This window comes from Toxotes jaculatrix, chromosome 19 (genome assembly GCF_017976425.1).
Source record: "Toxotes jaculatrix isolate fToxJac2 chromosome 19, fToxJac2.pri, whole genome shotgun sequence".
Classification (NCBI taxonomy): Eukaryota; Metazoa; Chordata; class Actinopteri; family Toxotidae; genus Toxotes; species Toxotes jaculatrix.
The window spans coordinates 11,604,748-11,630,366 of record NC_054412.1 but is presented as its reverse complement, the minus strand read 5'-3'; the positions used below and the strand labels follow the sequence as shown (position 1 = coordinate 11,630,366).

The 25,619-nt window shown below is 41.8% G+C and overlaps 1 protein-coding gene across 1 annotated transcript in view; it reads left to right on the top strand.

Annotated features, from left to right (window-relative positions):
• Nucleotides 1–25,048, top strand: part of xkr6b (XK, Kell blood group complex subunit-related family, member 6b) — a 43,907-nt gene extending 18,859 nt beyond the window's left edge. Inside the window, exons 2-3 of the mRNA XM_041064597.1 lie at nucleotides 23,095–23,291; nucleotides 24,078–25,048. Coding sequence (XP_040920531.1) covers nucleotides 23,095–23,291; nucleotides 24,078–25,048 — 1,168 coding nt within the window. The remainder of the gene's footprint in view (nucleotides 1–23,094; nucleotides 23,292–24,077) is intronic.
• Nucleotides 25,049–25,619: the final 571 nt, after the last annotated feature.

Sequence of the window (25,619 nt, the reverse complement as noted above, 5' to 3'; positions counted from 1 at the left end):
AAGACAAACCCCTTCCACCCTCAAAACCCACCCCTATGCAGATGTTCAACCCCCACCCCACCCACCCACCAACCAGCTGTTGACCCACTATTCAAACGTAGCAGCGAGCCATGATTAAGTGTTAGACGACAATCAGCTCGTGCTTGTTGGATTCTGGCGGCCCTGGCTGTCGCAGCGTTTTGGGTGCTAAGCGGCATCGCTAATTGCTTCCTCTCTCAGTTGGACGTCGACTTCCAGCGGCATTGTGTTGATTACAAGGTTCTGTGGTAGATTTCAGGTTCAGCGAAACAACACGATGGCGACGATGCTCTCTGGCATCCAGATGGTGTTTGTCTCTGCGTTGTGATCTGCCTCTGTACAGTGTTGACTCATCCCATTGCCTGTATTGCTGCCCCCCCTTGTCACTGTCTCTCGATGTCTCTCCCCGCTCTCAGACACTTGTCTCCTTGCAAGCTTTGCATAAAGCGTGGAATCAGTGTGAACTGTTGAGCAAACAGCGATGGGGGAAGTCGCTCTAATGTTTGTCCTTGGAATCCTGAAGAAGAGAGAAAGGCAGAGGGTGTGGGAGGAGGGGGAATCCCCAAGTTATTCAAAGTGTAATGCAGTGTTTGTATATCTGCTGAATGCTGACCTGCATCTCTTGCACACACAAACACACACATACACACACACACACAAACACACACACACATACACTGTCCCTCGCCTCTTCCATTTCATCTCCAGGTATCATTGCACATGGGTGTTCAGAAACTCATCGAAGAGTCACATCTAGTTACCATAGCATCCCTTTATAAGCACAACCCCCCCCTGCTGAGGTCCAAGTGCGGGGGTGTTTCAAGCCCTCTGCAGATGGTGTCATTCAAACGCTCCATGGTCCACTCAACTTATTGGAGAGTCGTGGTGGGCGGATTCTTGGGTTGGTGTTTTGCACAAGATGTTTTGTCTTAGTCTTCTTGCTCCTCAGGGTGATGAGAGGCCGGAGCCTCCCACAGAGCTGCTCTGTCCTCTGCCTGAGGGTGCATATCGGCTATGGACAGTAATGCCATGTAATTTTTATCGACCGACACGATATGTGATATGTGGTGATGCTCTCTTGTGTTAAATACATGAATTCAAATAAAACACAAGTTTGTAGTGATAATGCAAGAGAACATTGCTGAAATGTTCCTTTGGAGCACATATATAAGTGTTTTAGAGTTGTTTTTTTGGCCCTAAATCATCTCACTTCCTTAAGATGTTGCAAAATACACATGATGTGATTAACTAGAGAGGAAAGAAGAAAAACATATCTTAGAAATACAGAATTTGGTCCACATTTTCCAGACTTTCTTCCTGTTATTTGCTTTTTTCTTGTGTTACACTCCTTCAGGCTCCTTAAAATTAGCAGCAAAATTTGCGCTGCTTTCTTTTAAAGGGGTCATAAACCAAAAAGGTTGGGAGGCACTGGTTTACCACCAACAAGATTAAAAGCTTGTTTTTGGGGAAAATGATCCAATAACTGTCACCAAAATACCTCTAATCTTTAATCTGGCATCAAAGAAAACAGATAAGCCATTTGGTCTTTATAGCTTTAGGAAAGATCTATTCAAGTCACCAAATACTTATATGTAAATTGTTGAAGCTTAATGTTATTCCCCCCTTCAGCTCCCACTGAGTTTTGAGAGTGTGAAAAGGATGGAGGGTAAAAATTCATAGAGAGTGCAAGCTGGGTTTGGTGTATAGTAATTTTTTGACATTTTAAGTGGAGAGGAAGGCCTCTTAATGATGTGCCTCCTCTGGATCAATGCACAGAGGATAACGGATGACCTACATAACACATCCCAGCACTTCAGTCTTATTTTAGTTTTATTTCCTTGAGTACACTGCAACCAAACCTCAAGGTTGGAGGGTTGGATGTGAATATCTTGTGTCTAGGCACTTCTTTTTTGTTTTTTTTTGCTCCACCCATTATTACATTGCGGCTCTTTTTCCTTTTCGGCTGTCACGTATCGCTCTGGTTACAGGCAGCACCTCTGAGAATTGGGTAAAGGAGTTGTGTGTAAGGCCTGAGGCTGTGCCGTTACTGAGCCAGTTCTCCGCTTCTCCCTGGAAATTACAGTTTCCCTCACAGTCACTCGCCCACACCCAGCCTGGTGGAGACGGAGGAAATTGACATGGGACAGAGGGATCTGGGGTTAGAGGGATGATGGTGGACTTAGGACACAAGCTCTCGTATTAGTACAAGCTTTATTTGAGAGTAAAGCCAGCCGACATTAGTTTAGATAGATTATTGTGAAACTGTATTACCTATTTTTACACTGATGCTGTATTTATCATAGTAATATAACTGAAAAATCATATAGTTTGATACATGTTTTTTCAGCGTGTAGCTCTGTAACCACAATAGCAGCACGGCTTTGTGGACGGGAATTTCGATTAGTTGGTCGCTCATTCACCCCTCATTTTAGTCGAGACTGATATTTCTCAACAACTACTACATGGATTGTACCCACATTCATGATCCCTAGAGTGACTCTGATGATCCCCGAACTTTTCACGTACCACCAACATGAAGTGTTTTAACTACTGTTGGATTGATTCCCAAATCCAGAGCCTAGACACAAACTCACAGTGTCACTACAATGACTCTTACTGGAAATTGTTATAATCCTACTCATCAATTAAGTTAAGTGTTAACTCTCCATTTTATTACCAAAACATACACATATTATAAATCTATAAGAGATTAACACCACTTGAACTAGAACTATGTGAAACATGCAACACTGAATTCCAAGGCCTTACCAGGGACAAAAAAAAAAAAAGTTAAATGGGCCTGAGGTAGCCAAGAAGATTAATTTTTCTCTGAAGTCCCTGGACAGATGAAAATTACAGTAAAGGTTACACTCATTACAAAGTTAACATGTATAAAGTCAATATGAGTGGAGAAATGTCACACAAAAACAAACAGCATACACACACACAAATAAAACAGGGAAAAAAAGAAGAGTTTTGTGGAAAACACTACAGCCTACAGCACTGTTACTGAATCAGGGGAAAACCGGAAATTGTCATTTTTATTAATGCAGGTCACAATAGCAAGAGGCTCTGCTAGGCTGCTGACCTCAGATCGCCACTGCAGTAATAGTTGTTATGTGCACTGTCACAACTCTAAACTCCTGCAGCATTAGGGTCTTGTAATGAATTTGTTAACTGAAATCCAAGAAAGTGTTTAACTTCTATTAAAACATTATTGATGTAAATGAAGAATTAATAAATCAAGCATCAGCCTCTTGGCTGGAAACTACACTTGGGTTGAGTAGCCTACAAACGCATTGGCTGTCAATAAAGTAAAATCTTATCTGGCTGCCAAAGTAAGGAGGAACAGAAGCCAGTGCATCTCATTATGGTGAAAAAAGGCTTTAGATGTGTGCCATTGTTGCTCTATTCAATGTGAATTAACTAAAGGCAGGATCTGCTTTTACCAGATCCTCTTATGCTTGAAGAGCTAATTAATAGAAACACAAGTGTGGGAGAAAGTCCTTTTGTTCACAGAAACTGGAAAATGTATAAAAGATTTGTATTTTGTACTGTTCCCACTATGACTATATCAAGACACATTACAGCAGGACACAGCAGTGAGCCAATGGTACAGAACAGGACACAATATGTTGGGTAAACATACAAGACAAGTGTCTGTTTAAACACAACTTAATGATTTCTTAAAATATTTGAATAACTGCTGAGAGCTTTAAAAGGAATGTTACTTCTCTCACAATAAAACATGCTCATGATGTCTGTTATCTTATATAGAAAAAAAGATTTGCATGCTGTTACATCACTGTTCCAGCATTAAGAAAACATCAAGGAAAGAAGAGCGACAAAACAGTTTGTCATTGAACTAGAACGTTTTGGGTTTTTAGTATCTTTCATAAAAAGAGCCTTGACAAAACTGGGTAAAGGGACATTGAGAAGAAAGATGAGAAATCCGGAAGACAGAGGGAAAACACAGAAAGGTAGGAAAACAAAGACACTTTTGGTAAGAGGACTGAAAGTGGAAAGCATAGAAATAAGGAATTGAAGGTAAGGACGCAGGGGTTCAGAGGGGGTCACCATGAGAGGAGCCATGAAAAACACTTTCAGAAGCACCTCTGCCCGTGCACTCTGCACAGAGGTTTTGATCTCAGTCTCCAAGCCTTATGAATGCCCACTGATCTTGCTGTGAGTTTTAACTTTTAAATCTTGCCGTCACATCTTTTTACAATGTCTACACAGCATGGCTTGACCCGGTTAAAGCTATTCCTGCCTTGGTTGTAGAATGAGGCATTTATTTATTTATTTGCTCCATTTCTGGCCTTGAATTGCACTTGTAGGAGAGTGAGGACTTTCTTGGTTTTCCAAGGGTACATAATATAACCATGCTGGTTAAGGATGTGTCAATTCACATGAGCGCATCTGCGACTGTGATATCGAGCCAAAGATTTTTAAAGCTTGACCTACTGCTTGACCTCCCAGACTGGAATTTTGACACCACTCTGTCTGTATGGTAGACTAAATATGAAGCTACAGCCAGCAGGCAGTTAGCTTAGCTTAATATGAACTGATCTTGACCCTTTGATTATCATTATTTCAGAGTTCCACAGATAAAAAAAAAAAAAGAGAGAGAGACTCAAGACTAAGACAATTTAGAAGCCACCTCTTCAGCTTATATTCCAAGACATTTTTCAATCCTGTTTGTCCTTTGGATGTGTAAGATGAAGCTGTGTACAGGGTGGCTGACTCTGGGTCAGTGCACAGCCTCACAAGGTGAGCAACTGCCACTGAAGCCTCCACTAATTACTTATTGACCGGGAGTCACTGAGCATGCTCCATCCAGGGTGCTTCAAAGGTTGAGCTGGCAGTACTGTGATGTGTTGTTCGATGGGACAAGACTGTTTGAAGTCAACTCTGCCTCGTCTTGCACTCTGGCACAGACAGACACTGTGCAGAATACAGTAAAAATAGGAAAAGCTGAGGAAATACGAGCCTCTGAAGTCATACAGAAATCTCTGAGCAGCATGTCCTGTCATATAGCTGATGTATAGGGAGGATTCTCCTTTAAAAAAAAATTGAAATATGAAATATTTTGAGGTGCATATTTATTTCGTCTTAGACTGTGTGTTGCATTACTTTGTGCACAGTCCTGTTTTTGTGTATGTTTACTGAATACAGCTTGTGTGCCTCTTTTCTTTCAGACTCGGTGCCATCCACAGCATTGCATTTGTGTACCAGTGCCTGTGTTTGTGTGCCACAGTGTGTGCTTTATAGTGCTGCATGAATCCCAGCCTGCTTTAGGAACGCAACCCGACCGTAACACATTGAGCCTTTCTGAAGAGATTTCTCTCTCTTGTGTGCTGCCTTTGATGAAAGTGTGTCACAGACTTGAGATGCATTCGTTTGATGTGGTCTGATGTGAATTGGGGAGGTGACCTGGGTGCAAGCACACACAAGTAGTCTCAAACACACACTAGCTAATTATCCACCCCCAGATGTTTAGTTTTGGGATGTGTTGCGACCCTGGCACAGGCGGAATGTATATAAGGGGACACCAACAACAAAGGTGACCAGAATTAGCTCATTTATTATCTGTGAATAGTGAGAAACCTGTGAGTGATGGGAGGTGGCTGCTGACAGAGAGAAAAAGAAAGTTGAACAGGTGGAACACGTTATTCTTAAGCTTGACTCATTTATCAGCCGTATTTCTACTCCTAAAACTGACACTTGAAATAACTAAGTTAACCACTCATGTTTCCAATGTCAGATTAACCTCCAAAGAAGCCTCAAAACCCCCTGTTCCTTCTCCTGCCTGTGCACTGTGTGTGGTTTATCACTGTTTGAACATCTACCTGGCCTCAGGTTTTCTGTGTTCTGTGGGTAATTTTATTAAAAACAATTCAGGGACATGCATCACATAAGCACAAACTGAAATAATGAAATAACATCTTGAAACTAGAATTTGACATAAGGACACTCTTTAAGACAGAACCTCAAGAGAATATAATGAAACAGGAACCGCCCTGGTCTCTGAGGGAATTCTCAGCTAAACCAAGCAGGAATGATGATTCCACTGGGGAAACTAATCCTGTTTTACAAAAAAAATACGTGAACATGTATATCATAATTCAATCAAAAATACCTAAAACATAACACATGAGCAGACGTTGGGGTAGTGAAGGGAGCAAATGGCTCTTGTTCTCACCAGAAAAAAAAACAGCTTTTACTGTTTCACTTGATCAAAATAAAAGACATTTAAAATGTTGCTTCTATAAAATCCTTAGTTATGCCTATTCATGTACAAGCACCAATCACACTGGGTCTCTTCATGTGGGCCCACCACCCTTGGGGTACAGACTGTCTGCTTAGAAAGTGTTCTCATTTATGAATCACAGAATTTTCTTGTGATCATTTTTGCAAAACAAAAACCTTATGAATAAATTACAGTACATAACTCCTTCAGATCGTCTGACCTGGGACATAAGAGATGGCTCTATTGTGACAGTGAATGATGACATGCAGTTATGTGTAGATCATATTTCGGCATATCCTACTACACAGCGTGTATGTTGATTTACTCTGCATATCCTATGGATGTACAGCATATTTTCCTTCATGCTCAGTCAGTTTCAAGCTACAAATATTTTTAGTTTGGTGGACTAAAAGAGTTAAGAGAGAGAAGAGTTTAGCAGGATTTTCACCCAGCATGGCCTCCTGGGTGAACACAGGTACCAACACAGTGTAGCTCTTTTGGCTCAGCTGTCCACTTCAGATATAAATCGACATCCTCTTGTCAGAGACAAGCACCTTAGCCCACAGTGAGGGAGACAAAGATGTCAATGTGTCCTCTCGCTATCTCTTTCTCTTTCTGTTTCTCCATCTCTGTCACTGTCTGCCTGTCTCTCTGTCTCTTTCAAGTTTCATGTGCTTCCAGGGGCGCTGATATTGACAGCTTGTTTTTCCCCACAAAGTGCTGAGTTTTCTCGAGACTGTCGCTTCCCATTTGTTATTTAATATTTCAGCGCGAGGTGTTTCTGGGTGTTGTTGCTACAGGGTCTGCTACAGGGATTGGGGCTTTGGTGACTTGCATGAAAGACAATTTGTGTTCTATTTAAAGGCTGACGTGGAAAAAGTTTGAGGGAAAAAGCAGTTTCTCGTGACTGTAACTGAAAAGCAACTTTTTTTTTGTTTGTTAGTTTTTATCAAGTTATGTCTCTATTTAAACTAATGTGGGACGTAAGTATGTAACCACTCTGGGTTTGACGACTAACTGACCATTTGCTAAGCCCCATGCACATGGCTTCGCCATGCTGACCAATGTAAAACTTCCATGTCATAACCGTCAATGAAATAGACAGTGTCAAAATGAGTGTAAGTTTGTAGGTTTCTCACCAGTTCCACCTAAAATCATTTTCATCTTCAAATCAGTTTTAACAAATAATTTACAACCCTCTTAGTGTCTTAATACAGCAAGACAAGAGAAACACGTGTTGAAACTGTTCTTATTTTTCCAAAGCCATGTGCTGCTTCTAACAGGAGCCTGTGTGATTTAGATTTCCCGTCTTGATGTTAAAGCATGAGTAGGGTTTTGCCTGCCGTCCCTGAGAGAGCGCTGGAGTAATAGCAGCTGCTCAGTCCTGATTAGAGCCACCGTCCTTCCAGAGCCAGGCCCACACATCTCTGTCCTACTTTCTCTTGCTCTCCTCCTCCTCCTCCTGATCTTCCTCTCTGCCCAGCTCCCCAGCAGCTCCCTAAAGTCATGCTCCAAGCTGCTGGTTAAGGCTCAAAATCACTGTGCCTAAGAAATGTTCCCTTGTTGATGTCCCTGCACCTTCTTTTTTCCACTCCTGTTGTTTGTCCTGTTGTTACTTCTTATCCTGTGAGGAGATCTGCAGCATTTTTAGCTTGTAAATGAAAAATCCACACACACATACATATGCATCAAGGCACATGTATACACAGGCCCACATGAGGTTAATCTTAGGACAGCAATTTGTTGAGATTTGTTTTCTGAAACTGCACACCCACACACACACCTACAGACATGTACATAAACACACAACAGTTATGAGTCAGAGCAAATGCAGGAACCTTGGCTGGGTATTGCTAAATTTGAAGATTAAGTTCCAGTCACGTGTTGTACTTTTTATGGTTTGCTTTTTGTGACTATCACTGGGGCCGGGACTCCTGTAATTTAAATGCTCAGCTTGACCTTTGACATGTCACTAGGACAACTGCAAACTGGACATTTTCACTGTGTATGTGTGGGGTGAATCTGGAAATGAGTAGGTGTGTTCTTGACATTAAATGCAAAACAAATTACAAACGATATATAAAAAAAATCACACTTCCTACCTCCACTGTCCCAGTATGTTTCTTCTACTGTTTTGTTGGTTCAGTTATGTCTCAGGCTCTGTGTGTGCTTTGTAAGGTGGAGAGAGGGCTGCACGGAGTTTGGGAGGACAAGGAAGGTCTTCAATATCTCAACCAAAGTGATGTAAGTTATAGTTTGAGATCATCTTTTACATACACATCTTTTTGTGTGTGCTGTCCCCCCACCCCACCCCCCCACAAAATGATGACGAGACAGGCTGAAGCAGCTCCTCCGACTCAAATTACCCCAGGGTCAGGGGGAGCTGAGCTGGTCCGTGTGGGATGGGATGCTTTTTATGAAAAATTTAAAACCACATTTTTTCCATTTTGAAGAGTCTACTGTAACTTTAGTAGGATGCAATATTGGCACACAGACCCCAGTAATTTGGCTCAATTAATTACACTAGTTACACATCCCAGACAAAAGTGGAGGTAGCTGATGGTCAGTCTTTAGGTAAAATATACTTTTTTTTAGATTCCATTTCATTTAAAGATCAAAGAAAAAAATGCAATATGTTCCACACGAAATGATTCATTTCACACTTGGAAAACATTTTAATAAACTCAGCCAGGGATTCCCAGAGCAACATGGGTTTGGCTGGTTGGTCTTGTCGACACATCCAAATTGATGCTGCATAATAAGGTAACATTTTAGGACTTTGAAGAAAATAAAAAGGCAGGGGAAATCCCAGTGAAGAAAACAAAAACAGTGAAACACAAAGGAGGAAGAGAAGAGGATAAAACTCTCCTTTCTCTCCTGGTCTGAGCAGGAGCAGATTGTTCAGACTAAGGTCGGACATGCTCGGGGTTTTGTGAATGAAATGGACGCCTTGGCACAGGGCCCGTGCATTACACAGCTAGGTTTTCTCCTGTCTTCCTTCCCATCCCTCCTCCGCTGCCCTCTCTCCCTCCTATTCATCAGGAGACTTCCCAGACTGCAACATGTTGGAGTCCGGTTACCATCACTTAGCAACTCCCAGGAGTCATCAGGTCTCTCTCACTCACCCCCTCTCTCTCTAGCTGTGTCTCTGGTTCAGTTCTGTCCATGTAAGCTTTAAATTATTGTTCAAATATAGTGTTCCCAAAACAGCTCAGCATTTGCACTGTATATGTACAGTATATACTGTAAAACTAAAGCTTTATGGTTGATTTACAAACATGTGTAAAGGGCAGGTGAAGGAAACTTCAACTGTAACATTATGGAGTTAATTCAAAAGTTCTAAAATAAATAAATGATATAGCTTTTATATATTATATAGGGTGTCATATACTTCAGTTAACCCATACTGTTAATTAGAATGCATTACAAGAAGTAATGCAGATTTTCTTCTATATACATTGAGCAATAGACATGGTATCATTTTCTTCTCCAAGTATCACTGTGGTTTTTCAGAACCAGAAAATAAAGGAAAAAAAAATATATTCCAAAGACTACTTTTTTATATCTTTGTATGAGGAGCAATAAAAGTAAAAAAAAAAAAAAATCTGTCTTAGATGTATCTATTTCACTATCACCCTTATTTATTGCTTCTTCTCATTCACTTACACAGCCCACATTTACAGGCAAACACACACACACACACACACAACCTCATTTAAACTCTCATCCAAACAACCACAGACCCTCTCTCCTTTCTTCCTATCGCTGCCTGTCCACCCACTGAACTTAAAGTGCTCTGTAGCAGTAATGGCCAACCTGTGTTTCAGCATGTCACATGGCATGTAGAACAAGCCTTAATGGAGAGAAACACGGTTCCATTCAGGTTTACCAGTGTACAAGTTTTGTCAGACTGCGATGAGTGAAAATATGCTGACAAAAAATTGTACTGTCAAGTGTTGTGGCAGTGAAAGTGTAGAGCAGAGGTGTCCAAACTGTAACACAAAGGGCTGTGTGGCTGCAGGTTTTTGTTCCAACCAAGCAGCAGCACACCAGACTTCACTCATTTAATCAACTGATGTCAGTCTTCAGACAGTTGATTGGTCAAACTGTGTGAAACAACGTGACCCATGCAGAGGTGTGTCTAGGAGGTGGTAAAGGGTTGTCATCCCTTAAAACTGATTAAACATTCAAAGTGCCACACTGAAATCCTTAGTTATCATTGGATAATTGCCATTTTAGGAAAACATCAATCAAACACTAGGCATCTTGGAAAGAGAAGACAAGATGAGACTAAAATTAAAAAAGCATCTGTTCAGAGTGAGTGAAAAATAACAACGGCAGTGATAAACACACTGCACACATTTAGACAGAAACAATAACCATATATGCTGTATGCATATGGTAGATACTTTAATGAGAGGAAAAATTAGTGCGCACCAGCTGCTCTTTAAGTTACTTCTTTTAAGTCATGTATATATTTAAATCTGTATCTGCATGTGTTTATCTATGGGGGCCATGGAAGGGACAAAAAGGAGCCACTCTTGCCCACCAAATTCAAAAAAGTGGAATATTGTATGATCTCTACTATACTGCCTGCTACAGTTTTTTGTGCACTTTCAATATATAATCAACATATATTTATATTCCTTTTTACTTTCCATACAGAATTTCCAGCAGCAGTGAGCAATGAAAACAAAAAACCTTTAAACCTGCCGTATACAATATTTTTTATATTAACAATGCAGACTTATTGTACACAAAGGTCTTAATGACGAGTGTTTACAGGAGGATAAACACACTGACTTACATTTAAACAGATGTGTCATGTTTCCTTTGCCTGGTGGCATCTTCCCAGTTGAGGTCTATAAATTTATATAGCGCCAGTGTTATTCTATTTTCTATTTTATAATCTTGCCTGGTGAAGGTCTATGACTGAAACATCATAATCTTTCTCAAATACTACAGCTTCAAATTCAGTCAGCAGATTACAGTCCAGCAGTCCAGCATGTTTTATCAGGATAGGCAAGCAGGCTTAGAATCTGTCAGACAGTATGTTTTTGACATCCCGTTAAGATTAAACCACTATCTTTGCACTATTCCATAAAAAACACACATTCCTCTCGTCATGTTGTCAATACATTATACATATTACACTGTTTTCACAGTTTTTTTTCAACACAAACTATGTATCTTATCACACAGGCCTTTCCATCTCACCCCCCGAGGCACAGAGGAGATATAGCTGCTATCATACACTGCTGCTTTCATTGATACAACGGATATTACTGCACAAGGGATGTTTGCGTGTGCTCATACAGCCAATCATTTACTCCGTGCCCTGATGAAGTCCTGTCAGGGAAGGCAGAGGCTTAGATCTGGTGTCAGCGTTGGGGGGGGACTTTGCCCTGTCAGCATCCGATCTTCCCTGCATAGATTCATGGAAGAAAGGAAATTCCCAAGATACCTGTATCGATCTGGCCCCATCCCCCACATCTCTTTTTCCTCCTATCCTCTATCTAACCCTCCCCCAGCATAGACAGGTAAAGCAGACCCAGGAGTTCTCATCCGAGCTCAGGCTCTACATGTGTGTCATGTCTGCCTTGTGTGTGTTTGTATGTTTGTATGTGTGTGTGTGTGTGTGTGTTCTTCAGAATTGGAAAAGCTGGCACTATGGATTCAGGTTTCCATCTAAGAGGATTTATATCATATTGTGTTGGACAATGTTTGGATGATGGGATGAGGCTTTTTATGGGGCTGAAAACGCTGGAATGGGCAGGAGAGAGAGTTTTTTTCTACCACAGCTTTGTCTGTGTGCGTGTGTGTCGCTCAGTCTGCTGTGCACCAGTACTGGTCTGTGACCTTAAAGTACCCCGCATAGCTAAAGTGTATCTGGATTAGTTGTTATGGTGGCCACTTAATGTGCTTTCTCTCTATCTCTCTGTCTGTCTGTCTGTCTCCTTCACTCCTTCCCTGCGCCTGCCAGGCTGATATTTTGATCTGTCACAACAGGTTTTGCTCAGCAGGCCTGTCACTGAGTAGTAGGTGGGGGCTCACACATATGCTTTGTGTCATTGCATCCCCTCGGGTTAGCATAGGGCTTGGGGCTTTCCCATAGTGACACTGTGTGATGGTGTGAAATCTGGTGTAAAAATGTAATTGTGTGTGTCTGAGCGCACACGTGTATCTTTTTTTTTTTTTTTACTTCAGCGTGTTTTGTACAGAGGATTTGTGTGTAATGCATCAGTCATATTCAGGACATGCTTTGAAAACTGACATGTTGATCTGTTAAAGCATAATATGATGGCATCTAAACACACACATATATATATATATATATATATATATAATGTGTGTATGTGAGAGAGAGAGAGAGAGTGAGAGAGAGATTGTGCACATTGATACTGTTGTGTAAGAGTGAAAATTTGATAAGCTCGTTGAAACTGATCCAGTCTACTGTGTGTCCTGGTGTGATTGTGTAAGCGAGTGTGTATTTGTGTGTTCCTATAAGCCTCAGTAGCAACAGCAGTGCCACTTATGATGGATGAGGTGACATATACTGCATGTCAATAATGAGCTAGCTCACTTTCCCCTACGTTCACACCTTCCTCTTGGAGAAGGGCTCCTATCTTTCAAATTAGCATGTTATGTGACTAATCTTCTCTCCACTTTGTGTGCCTGTGAAAATAGGGCAGTTTTGAGTCTGCTATGTATGGGAGCTTTTTGAATTTTCCTGGGGGTATATTCCCCAAAGAGGAAGATTAATATATCAATGGATGACTTGATCATAGTCAGACATACACATGTGCTGGTGTGTGTGTGTGTGTGTGTGTGTCTGTGCGTGCATTTGTGAGTGAGAGCATGTGCGTAGTTCTAGGGAGCCGCCTCCTTTATTTGCATGTCTGGAGTGAACATCTATCATCATCATCAAGGCGCTGCAAAACAGTGAGGCAGGCAGGCAACGCTGCCGCTGCTGCTCTGGGGAGAGAGACTGAACACACTTTCAAACCTTTACCGCAGTGATATCAAACGTTTCCTAAACGTCTTCACCTCGGGGGGAAATGCACACGCATGCACATGCACGGATGCAAACAGACAGATGCTGTTTTATATCATTTTTCTTTCTTCTTGCTGACTGTAGTTGCATTTTCCCATCATTCACCTTGTCACACACAAATCCCAGAAAAGAGATGTCTTATGAAAACACCTGAAGAAACCTTGTTCAGCACTAAATTATCAAAAATAATGATTTAAAAATATATAAGATCACCAAAACCCTCTCCATTAAAGCTCCCTCCTTCATCTACAGCATGTTTTTTTTTTTGAATGCTGATGGCCAGAGTGGCTCAATCCATTTTGGGGAGCCAGAAGGGATTACTGGGCAGTACTAAAGAGGAGAGGGGAGCACTGAAATGGTACAGCCTGATAGATAGAGGAGCAAGAGACAGTGTGTGTGAGCGGAATAGTAAAAAGAGCCCCCGAGACGGAGAGGGGGTGCATGGTGGGAGGAAGGGAGCGAGAACGAAGGAGGGAGGAGTATGGTGGAGTGGAGGCACAGAGCCAGAAAATTGCATTGCGTGCTCGGTGATTAGTTTACCTCCTGGGTCTCATTCTCTCTCACTCCCCTCCTCTCACTCTCCTCTCACTCCCCAGGTTCTTTTCTACCTCTAGTAGCTTTTCCTTGTGTCTTTGTCTTGCCACTTTCGCCTCCTTCCACTTCCTCTGTCACTACATCACACTGTCACTTCTCTCTATTCTCTCCTCCTCTCGCCTGCTCTCCTCCACTTTCTTGGCGGTTATCTCCACTGCCTCTCCTCTCTATCTCTGTCTCAACCCCCCCCCCCCCCCCCCTTTTTCTCCTTGTGTGCTGACTTGGCTCTCACCTCCATTCTTGTGTTATCTTCAGGGCTTCAAAAATGCATAATGCCACCTAACCTGCAAGCAAGCCCATCAAACCTTGAAAAAAAAAAAGAAATTGCACTGAGGTGAGGTGATTATTCATTTTTGGTTATGTGATAGTAGTGATAAAAACTCCGAAGGCACAAACGAGATTTACACAGAGAACTTTCAATCAATCGGTAAGTCAGGGAAGCATTTTAACACCATAAGCCAGCCCTGCTAATTATAGTCTTAAGAGCAATAAACATGAGCTTCAAGTGTTACACACCGAACAACAGAAGTGCTGACACTGAATGGAAGCCAGCCTCCACATGGTCCTTTTCGGTTTGGCACTCTTTGAAAAGCAAGTGGGTCAAGCCTTTTCTTCTTAATCCGTACATAATCTGGCCCTTCCTCTAGTTGAAGAGCAGCCACAAAACAGTAAAGTAGGGGCGGGGAGATGGCGAGTGAAAGACAGACAGCAGGAAAGAGGGAGAAAAAGAGGATTTCATGTCAGAATGTCATACTATTTTTCTTCAACAAAAAAAGCATTTTAAGGTAGGAGAAGGCCACAGAGCAGCAAATCGTTGTTGTGAATTACTGTAATAAGCACCAGTCCTAATATTCTATAATAGTAGTCACACACTGACAAAATCTTTCTCACTGGCAGAGGAAATCACATAGCAGCATGTTTTGTGTGTGTGTGTGCCTCAGGTAAACATTCTACAGTACATTTGATATAGAGAGCCATGAAACCAGCTGCAATGTACCATGTGTTTGAGAAGGTAATTCTGAAATATCGCTGCAGCTGACACTTTAACCTTTCAAAAATAAAAATAAATAAAATAAAAACCAAACAACAAATCAAAAAGTCGGTCATGTCTTCGAGTGGAGCCTACAAGAGCATGCAGTACATAAGGAGCAGGGTATCACATGGCTTAAAAACCTTAAATTGTTTATATTACATCAAGTTATGCTACCATTTTCAAGTGTTTTACAGCTGAAATAATTAGTCAATTAAATCTCCACGTAATCAGTTTTAAGTTGTGCTCTTCCGTGTCGTATTTGACAATAGACTAACTTTGGTCTTATTGTCAGACAAAACTGTGACGGGTATTTCGAATAATTTTGAATATTTCAAATATTTTGAATAATGAAAAAAAAATTCAGCGGATTAATTGATCATTAGCTGCAGCCCTCGAGTGTTTGTTTTTGCAGTAAATCTGCAGTTTGTCGGGGCTGGACTTGTTCTCTACACTTGTTCTCTCACTGAAGAAACCAGTAGATGCAGATGTGTGAAAACTGGCTGAACAGCAAAGGCAAAAAAAAAAAAAAAATGCTGCAAACATTACTGTAAGAAGTTTTTTGGGAAACATCACATACCTCATAAATTAAGAGTTCAGGCTAAGATGATTGCAGGCTTGGTATATTCAGTCTCTGGGTAATCACCATTTGGTAATATTGGTCAGAGCTGCATTATTTAGTTTTAATTTTAACTGTTAAATCAAATTAGTCATTTAATTAAGCCTGCCCTTCATTTGATTACCTATCTGAATACTGGATAGTGCAGCCCCAGTGCTGCAGATAGCCGCTAATGCCCAGCTGAAGTGATCAATGGGATTCTGTATTTGAAAGGCAAGGAAACATCCGTACTCCTTCGCACCGATACGGAATCTGCACCTTCTTATCTGTATCATGCTTTATTCCATTATCGAAGAACAACCCAGACTCAGATCTGTCTGAATCTCTGGCTGTCATCTATCTGAAGGCTGAGAGGCCTTCATGCCTCTCTTCTCCACTTACTTACACTGTCCACTTCTATTCCTTTATCCTTTCTATTCCTCCTCTTTCTTCTCCTCCTCTCTCATCTTCTATCATCTTATATCCTCTCCTCTCTGCCTTCCACTTGTCTTAGTGCTGCCACAATGTCACGTGATCACAGTGCAATGAGTTGGGGTACCTGAGGACCGTTGCTAATGGTGACAAATGACTAGCTGTGCAGTGAGAGAAAAGAGAGAGTACATCAGCGAGATGAGCCACTGTACCTGCTGGGGGTCAGTGTTTCCTATCTGCACGGACAGAGAAGCTTTCTGACACTGCCACACGAAATGTGAAATATAGCAATATAGCAACTTTTGTTGTGTTACATGTTACATGTTTGCAAGTGAGCCGAAGCAGTTTGTCACAGGCTTGTTTATACTTTTGTATTTTTTTTTTTTTGCCAAGTAGGCATGCATATGTATATGTGTATGTATATGTATATGAGGCTAACGTGAGTGTTTTTTTCCCCTCTTGGCTGAAAAACTTGTCTGAGCAATTTGATGTTTTCAGTTTTAAGATTGAACCCAACTCAGTAAAGCCAATTCTGATTAACTGAAATTAATTCAGTTGAAATCACACCTAGATCTTTTCCCAGCATACATTTTGACTTGTCACATTAGGAAAAACACACATGCTATAAATAACATTCACTGTTCCATCATAAATCACTTCTTCTGACAAACCACATGAAATGGTGTATACATATGAGGTGTTATAATTACAGTGATAATATTTAGTCAAGATGTCAGAGGTGGTTAACCAGAGCTCACTCCAAGAACTGACAGGGCGGAGCAGAGCTGACACAGCACCGCTGATCTCGGCTTGCCGCTCCCCACCGCTTTCAGCTTGCATCATGTCAACCCGGTCTCCATTCAACATTTGAGCAGCTCACTGTGTAGGAATCACCCAAAGGCACTGGTCACAGATCGTTGTGTGTTTGTATGTGAGTGTTTCTGACTCGCCCCTGGGACTCAGATCTCGACTCAGCCACACTTTCATCCAGGGCTATTCGCCGCCATAAGGAGGATAAAGACATATCTGATGTTGGATCAGTGGTACACAGTTAAAGGGGAAGCCAACTGAGCCACACAGAGCCATGAGGTGTTTCTGGAAAGAGCAAAAATCACAGATCTTGACGTGTATAAACGTTAACGTTTTTTTGAAAACACCTACATTTTCATTTCCTTACTATTTCCCTCCCATAGAGGCTGAGGTGCTAAGCTGAGGGGATGTTTGCTATAACAGTTTTCTTTGGCACTGCACAAATTGGCGAATGATGAATAACACAACACTGACATCACTGTTAAACTCCCGCCAGAGCTGTGATACTTTCATTCACTGTAAAGGGCAAAAGGAGACCGATTTGTAAGACAGTCTGCTGAAGTGTCCTTCAGCAAGACACTGAATCCCTGCCAGTTTTTCTTTAGCTGACCGGTACTGCTAACCTCACTATGGGTGAGTGAAAAGATGACTTTCTCCTTCGAAAATCACAAGAAATGCTATTCGCCATTCATACATAGACAACTAAGGCTGCTATCTGTGTTTTCCGACTTCTACCATCCCTGTGAGGTATCAGTGCTCTGGAGGCCGAGAAAATCTGTCCCTGTTACACTTTGATAAAAAATCACAAAAGGACTTTTTGCTGCACACACTTACAGTTTGTACAGTAGGAGCTGCTTTATAAAGGCTTCACAGAAGCATGAAAGAGGATAATTATGAGTGTGTATTCTAACCAAGTGACGATGATTGCTACTTGCTCACTTAGACTAAAAGAAGGAAAACTTGAACTCAAGGGCATAGTATCTGAAACCACGCAAGGTTGTTCAGTGGAGAGTTAGGCAGGCACAGAGCTGCGCCAACTGAGAAGAAGAATTGAGAAATAAATGGACTTTTATGTCAGTATTCCATACTTTACAGTAATAATTGTACACTGCTGTCTTGGAAAGTTATAGAGACAGACTTTAAAAGCAATGAACATAGAGAAAGGATTTTCATAAGACAAAGGCTATTCATATAACAAGGGTATTTTTTTCAGTTAATTGTTTTGTCTGTAAAAGACCCCCCAAAAAATTCAATTTCCTATGGCCTAAGACGGTGCCTTTTTCTGATTAAAACCCCCAAATATTATATAAAAACAGGAAAAGCTGCAAAGCTCACATTTAAGAAGCTAGAAACATCAACACACCTGCCATTTTTGCTTCAGAAACTACCGAAACAGTTAATAGATCATTACAGTAGTTGCTAATTCATTTTTTTCCACACTCAACAAGGCAAAGATTAAAAAGCACCCGGAGGATGGAGACAGAGCAAAACCAGTCCAGAGAGACAAGAATCAGAATGGCCATGAATAGGCAGTACCTGCTGTAACTGCTACCCTCCTTCCCACACACACCCACTCATCCTCCACCACTTTCCTCAGAAAGAAAATCAGCGTCAAAAAAAGAGAAATTTCCACATGCAGAAGTTGAATTCTCTCTTGGAGGCAGGGTGGGGTGTTTGGGAGAGTTATGAAAAGGGGGAATGACATAGAGAAGTGAAGCTATTGAACAAAAGACGGAGAGAGATTTAAATCTCCCCAATAAAGGAGGTTTAAACCACATTGAGAGTCGATGTGCGGCCCCTCGGAGTGACTCAGGGTGTGACTCATTGCAGCTGGCACTGCCTCCACCTTACACACGCACACACACATTTTCATAAACCCTCAGGCCGTGCGTATGTTATATGTCCCCCATGCTTAGTGTTCTGCCAGATTCCACCTGTTAACAGATGATGCATAAGCTCTGCTTCATGCTGCTGTAATAGTACTTGTGATCTTCTTATGAATCAGCTTATGACAAGATATGAATGCAGTCTGAGCTGCTGAGCCTTCCCACGAGCATGACTTAGAAGACAGATGCTGTTAAACTTGGCTAGGTGTGTGTGTGTGTGATCCTTCTAACCACCCACACAAGGGATTAGTATAAGGGTTGGATGACTCATCGGTCAATGCCTTTGGAGGAGAGGAGGGGAACAACATGGCCAAGCAGCCACTCGTCCACATGGTCTGTGGGTGCAAGGGTGTGTGTGTGTGTTTGTCATTCCACCTGTCTCTCACTGCAGCTCATGCTCCAATCTCAAGATGTCTACTCGTGCAAACATTGTAATTGCAGTCTCATATCTGTGTATGGGCTTTACAGCAGACGTCTTCCTTTGGTTAGTAAATTTGAGACTCAGGGAAGTCTTGTGTTTCTGAAGATGGTGCGTGTTTGCAATTGTGTAAGTGCACGTGTGTGTATGTGTGTTTGTAGGGTGGTGGTGGGGAGTGGGTCAATGGCTACCCCTGTCTCAACAGCAATGGCAGACGGCCGGGCTTGGAACACGACCCCGGCACAGCGTCGAGCTGTTAGGCCATGCGTACGCTGCTTAACGAGCCATGAGCGATTGCTATGATCTTGCCACAAATAATTCATGAGGAGCCCTGTAGAGGAGCTATGGAGCTAAAACGGAAGGGGCACAGGAAAGCATCAAGGAGTGGGCCACAGTCTAAGTGGAGTGAGGGCAGGAGAGAGAGAGAGAGCGAGAGAGAAAGAGATCCATCTGACAAATGTGTCTGGAATAGAAAGGAAATCCCCTATTACCTACAGTGCTGACAAGTACGCCTGTGCGTGCATGTGTGTATAAGTGTGTGTGTGTGCGTGCTTATTTTTAGGGAGCCATTTGTGTTACTACATCTGAAAAGGCACAGTGGGAGTGTTAACAGTGTGCATCACAATCGCGGGATGTGTGTGTGTGATACCAGTGAAGGCATGCACTATGTGTGTGTTAGCGATGTGATGGAGTGAGTTCAGATTTTTCTGACAGCTGTGAAACCCAGTGTTTAACTGTACATGTTTTTTTTGTGCTGAAACAAAGGGAATATAAACTAACAAACTATTATCAGAGAGGAAAGGGGCGACATGAGTGTCTACAGTGAGAACTCTTATTTACCTTTATGTGCTTTGAAAATAAGAGCTTAAGTGTTAATTATTGCAGAAGATATCTGTTTAAAATGAATGATGAGCTATAGTATTGACACTAAACGAAAAACAAGTGAGAAATACTGCTGATCCTCAGTCAGCGAAGAGGAAATATCAAACCAGATATCCATGCCTTGTTAAATCATCTGTGACCGTAACATTTTTTAAGCTCTAAGAGTAGCAATTATTGGTTTGCAGTATGTGTTTAGTGCTAACCAACAAACATAAGCACGATAATACACACTCAAATTAAATGGCGCTAAACATCTGCATGTTAGCATTGTTATTGTGAGCATGTTAGTATGTAAGTACAGCCTCACAGAGCAGCTAGCATGGTGGTAGACTCTTTTTTTTTTTTTTTTTTTAAAGAAAGGCAGCTACGGATGACATGAAGATTACTGTTTCTGGTGGAGGTTCTACAGACCAGTGAGATGTATCAGTGGAGCACACAGACTAATGGAAATTGGGGGATGGAGACAAAGGGCCCGTGTAGGTCTCTGTGGCATGTCATTAGTGAAGGAGAGGGGGTTGACTTGTTCCATCTGACATTTACCAGTCCAACTGAAAATGTCACGGAATGCCAGCCTTTACCTCTGGACATAATAGGGCCTCTTACAGCTCAGAGCTATTGATCCCAAAAAACTTTTGTCCATTTTGCCCCCTCTCTTCTTCCCCCTGTCCACTGTCCTGAGAAAGACTATGCTCCAAAATTTTCTTGCCCAGACAGATCTTTCTCTGTTTTTGATTACTCTGTGCATTAGCAGCCCTGGCTCAGTGGGAGAAGGATGCTACAACAGTGCTAACTGTAGAACAGATCCTCCTGTGGGGGATCTATTGTGTATCTTTTGTTACAGTAAAGTATGACAAATAACGGTATACAGTATGTGTATTCTGCATTTTATGACAAAACACCTTAATCTAGGTGATAGTTTCCCTGTCAGACACATCTTCATATTTGCTTTCATTTTCATCTGTCCTTCTGTGAGCAAATTTAATAGCTACTGTAACTGCGGGAGGGAAATTTATTGTAAGAAGAAAAAAAGACCATTCAATTTCACTAGTTTGCGCAAGGAAGTTACCTATTTTCTTAGAAATGTCATACTTATTGATCTTTTTTTGTGCTGATCTCTAACCTGATTATTTTCTTTGCCATGAAATAATTATTTAGTGATTATAAGGAATTTCTTTTTGGTTTGTGGTCTCAACATACAATTAATAATACCATAAATAATAATTCTGCAAAATTAACAACTTCAAATCCAATTTCCAGAGATCAGAGAAAATGTGTCTAATCAAAGTCAAGTCTAAACATTTTCTCATGGTTGCTGGATAATTATTTTATCGCCCCAGAATAACAAAGCATATGTGGAGATCATTAATTTCTTCTCAGGCTTTCTCCATGTACCAAATGTATGTCATGTTCCCAGATTTTATCACATTGAACTGAAAGTCTAGAGATTTGTTTGAGAGCTGTAGTGAATGCAATAGGAACTGGTTAATACTTAAATCTCAGACAAAACAATAGCCAAGAGCAATCAGACCCTACTAGATAATGCATTCTTTACAGTGCACTGTTCTCAACCTCATTTCAAATTAAACAGTAATCTCTTTCCCAATAGCTAATGCAGAAGCTAATTATGTTGAAAACCACTCATAAGCATTTTCTGGCTTTGTTTGTTATGCTGCCGTGAATTTGTGTCTCACTTTTAGGAACTGAATTTAGATCCATGGCCTCTCAATTTGTTTTGGTGAGTGCTACTGTCTAGTCTATTTCTGTCCATGCTACACTATTGTCCTCGGTTGACTGCCTTCGCATCAAGTGCTGGATTTATTTGGCCACTCTGCCAGCTCAGGCAGATAGACCCTGCAGCTACTACCCAATATGCAATGACTGAAGTCACAGTTAAGATAACTGTAAACCACTGTAACTGTCATACTGGTTTCAGTGATTATCTTCTCTACAGCCAGATTTGGGTTAACATTTTTGAGGAACTAAAACTTGTTTACAGACTGTAGAGGATAAAAGCCCGGCAGACTGCTGTTTTACTCTCTATTCGTTGTCTTGATTTTCTTTTGTTGGATGGATTGATGTTTTTTTGTTTTTTTTTTAACCGAGCAAGTGAGTGGTGTGGTGTCCAGAGCTTCAATCCACAAAATGTTTTTCCTCGTCTTTGTTTACCTGTCCTCTTTAGCGAACGTTAATTAGAGGCTCCAACTGCAGCGTTATATTTCAAAACAAATCCATACCCAAAGAAGATAACAATCTTAATTAGCTATATCACAGCCCTGAGCATATTACATTTTCGCTCAGCAGTTCACAGTGACTCTCTGTGTCTGATGTCCTTTTCTTTTGAAAAAAGAAAAAAAAAAAAGGGCTATGGCTTAGATTGCAACAGGAGCTTGATTCAATTAGCTGCCACTTTTCAGCTGCATTACCTGCCATCTCCCTGGCTTCACCAGAGTCAGTCCACCATTTATGAAACCCCATCAGTTATGAAAATAGCCGTTGCAGCAGCTGACAATATGGGTCATGTGGTGCACTTAAGGGAATGAATATTGCCTTGTTTACTATATGCATCCTATAGTTAGTCCTATAGTATATAAGAGTCCTGTAGTATAGTCCTATAGTTCAGTACAGTTGTAGCAAATTCACACACTTCTTGCCAGGTATTGTTCGACATGAGAAAATTCATAGTTCACTCATTTAGAACCTAAATGATAAATGCAGATAGATATGTTTTAGTGTGTTTTAAAAAGTCTAGCTAAGTAGGAAGAGGTGGTATTTTCTGAAAGGTTTTTCCAGCCTCTTATCACTAAAAGTTTCCTGCTTTTGTGAACAAATTTTGTTCACAAAAGTAAAAAATTCCCCATAACTCATTCAGAACCTAATGATAAACTCCTAATAAATGCAGATGGATATATTTTCTGTCGAAAAATGTAGCTATGCATGCCCTCTAGTGTTATAAAAACTCTGCCATGTGCAGGTAAAGTGTGGCTTTGTATTGTACATGTCTTTGGGCCGCAAACCATCACTCTCTTTTGTATTAATAAGGTAAAGTGTTCATTATTGCAGACATAGTATATGACACCAGAATACTGGGATTGTCTAACTCTCTGTTCTGTCTGTCTCTTCAGGTACATCCGCACCATGTACCTCGGCATACAAAGTCACCGGCAGAAGGAGAACCAGCGGCGTTTTTACTGGGCTATGATGTACGAGTATGCCGATGTCAACATGCTGCGACTGCTAGAGACCTTCTTAGAAAGCGCCCCTCAGCTGGTGCTGCAGCTCTGCATCATGATCCAGAGCAACAAGGCTGAGTGGCTGCAGTGTAAGGGGCTCCCTCTGGCTCTATATGAGCAACGCTTGAGTCTGATTTTGTTTGTGTGTAGTCTTTTTTTTTTTTTTTTTGCATTATATGTCCTCACTTGTACTGTGGTTATCACATGATGCCGAGACGTTTCCGTATTTTACACCTGACAATCGGTTTGCTGTGAAGTACGCGTATCACTTTATTTACAGTGGGCAATATTCTCCACCATTGTATCCAATTTCCAACACTCATCACTCTTGTTATTGAAACCCCTTTTACCATTCCAGTTTCCTCATACAATGCAGTTACTCAAGGAAGGCAATTCAATCATAACAAGTGATACTCCTCTCTGTCAGGATGTCTATAGAAATGCCATCAATACATTTGCTGAGAGGCACCATGCTGCTGCTCTGCAGATAATCCTCTATCATTTTTCATGCAGCAGGTTACTGCTCTGACATATCTGCTGTCTCTACTATTATACATGTCAAAAGGAAACTGGATTGGTGCACTAAATGGAAACCATGTTGACTGAATGACCTATGATGATCTAGGTAATAATATGCCCTTCAAAAATGTGATGCATTGCTTTGGCTGAAAAGAAACCTACTGTATACAAGTGCAAAGGCAGCCTAGTCAAGATAAAACTATAATTCTTTGGGTTATGCTTTATATTCCAAATGAAACTGGATTTTTTCTTTCAGTTTTTGATGTTTTTAGAACCATCTATCAATATCTCTCATTCTTACAATTCTTAGCCTTTCTCTTCTTTTACTCTTTATTACTCTCTGTCTATATTACCAGGTGTTTCTGCCATGTCCTCCCTCCTGTCCCTGGCCTGGGTGCTAGCCTCTTACCACAAACTCCTGCGTGATTCACGTGACGACAAGAAGAGCATGAGTTACCGAGGTGCCCTGGTGCATCTGTTCTGGCGCCTTTTTACCATCTCCTCACGGGTGCTCTCCTTTGCCCTATTTGCCTCCGTTTTCCACATCTACTTTGGCATTTTTGTGGTGCTCCATTGGTGCGCCATGGCTTTCTGGGTCATCCATGGCGGCACCGACTTCTGCATGTCCAAGTGGGAGGAGGTACTGTTCAACATGGTGGTGGGCGTGGTCTATGTCTTCTGTTGGTTCAATGTACGTGAAGGCCGGACGCGGTACAGAATGGTGGCCTATTACACAGTAGTACTGTTAGAGAACGCCATCCTCAGCTCCCTTTGGTATGCGTACCGCGACCCAGCCACCACTGACGCCTATGCCTCTTTTGCCCTCTGTGGCGTCTTCCTGTGCTTTGCCTCAGGTGTGGCCTGTATGGTTCTCTATTACGGGGTCCTACACCCCATGGGCCCCCGGCTGAGGGTGCTGGCCAGCTCCTGCTGTGCTGAGCTGCTGTGGGGCCTTCCGCTACCCCCCGAGGCTGAGCCCATGGCTCCCACACCGGGCCCCCGTGGTTCTCAGGCCACCCCCACACGGGGTCTGGCAGGAGAACATGTGGAGTCAGATGAAACAGCCACGGACACCTGCCTTCCGGTTTTCCAGGTGAGGTCCACAGAGCCTGTGGATGCAGCCGGAAGGCCCATCCGACCCGAGGGTCCTCTCATCAAGATAGACATGCCCAGAAAACGCTACCCAGCCTGGGACGCACACTTTGTGGATCGGCGCCTGCGCAGGACCATAAATGTGCTGCAGTACATTAGCCCTAATGCGGTGGGCATCAGGTATAGGGATGGTCCGCTTCTTTATGAACTCCTGCAGTACGAATCCTCCCTCTGAAGGCATCCTCTCCCACAGCTCTGTCACCCTCCCCCCCTCACACAACGATGCACATGCGTTTCCTTTCTTTCATTCTGCTCTTCTTCCTCTCCAGATATTATCTATTTCCATTTGACACTTGTCTCTCTCCTTCTGTCCTCTATGACCATTCAATTTTCCTGCAGGAGATGTGTGTTTTGTCAACCGAAAATCTGTCAAGACAGTCTAAACACACAGTCATGATTTATTTTTGGAAAAAACATACAGTACAGAGAGAAAATTATGAACCTACAGTATCTTACGTGATATATACAGAGGTCTCATATAAATCCCTCTACATATGGGAGGGTTCTGTATGAGTGTGTAGATAACATATGAATGTTTCATTATGAAATGTGTTTAATGCATTATACTGTATTGGTGATTCAACCTGTGAATACTTGTGAAGGGCATATTGTATGTCCCTGTGACATGGGACTGGCACAAAGCCTGATGGGAATGATGGAGGAGAATCTCAGAGGAGGCAGGTCTTTGCACATCTCAACATTTACTGCCATTGTTTGTGTAAATCATTGAAATGTATGATAATGTT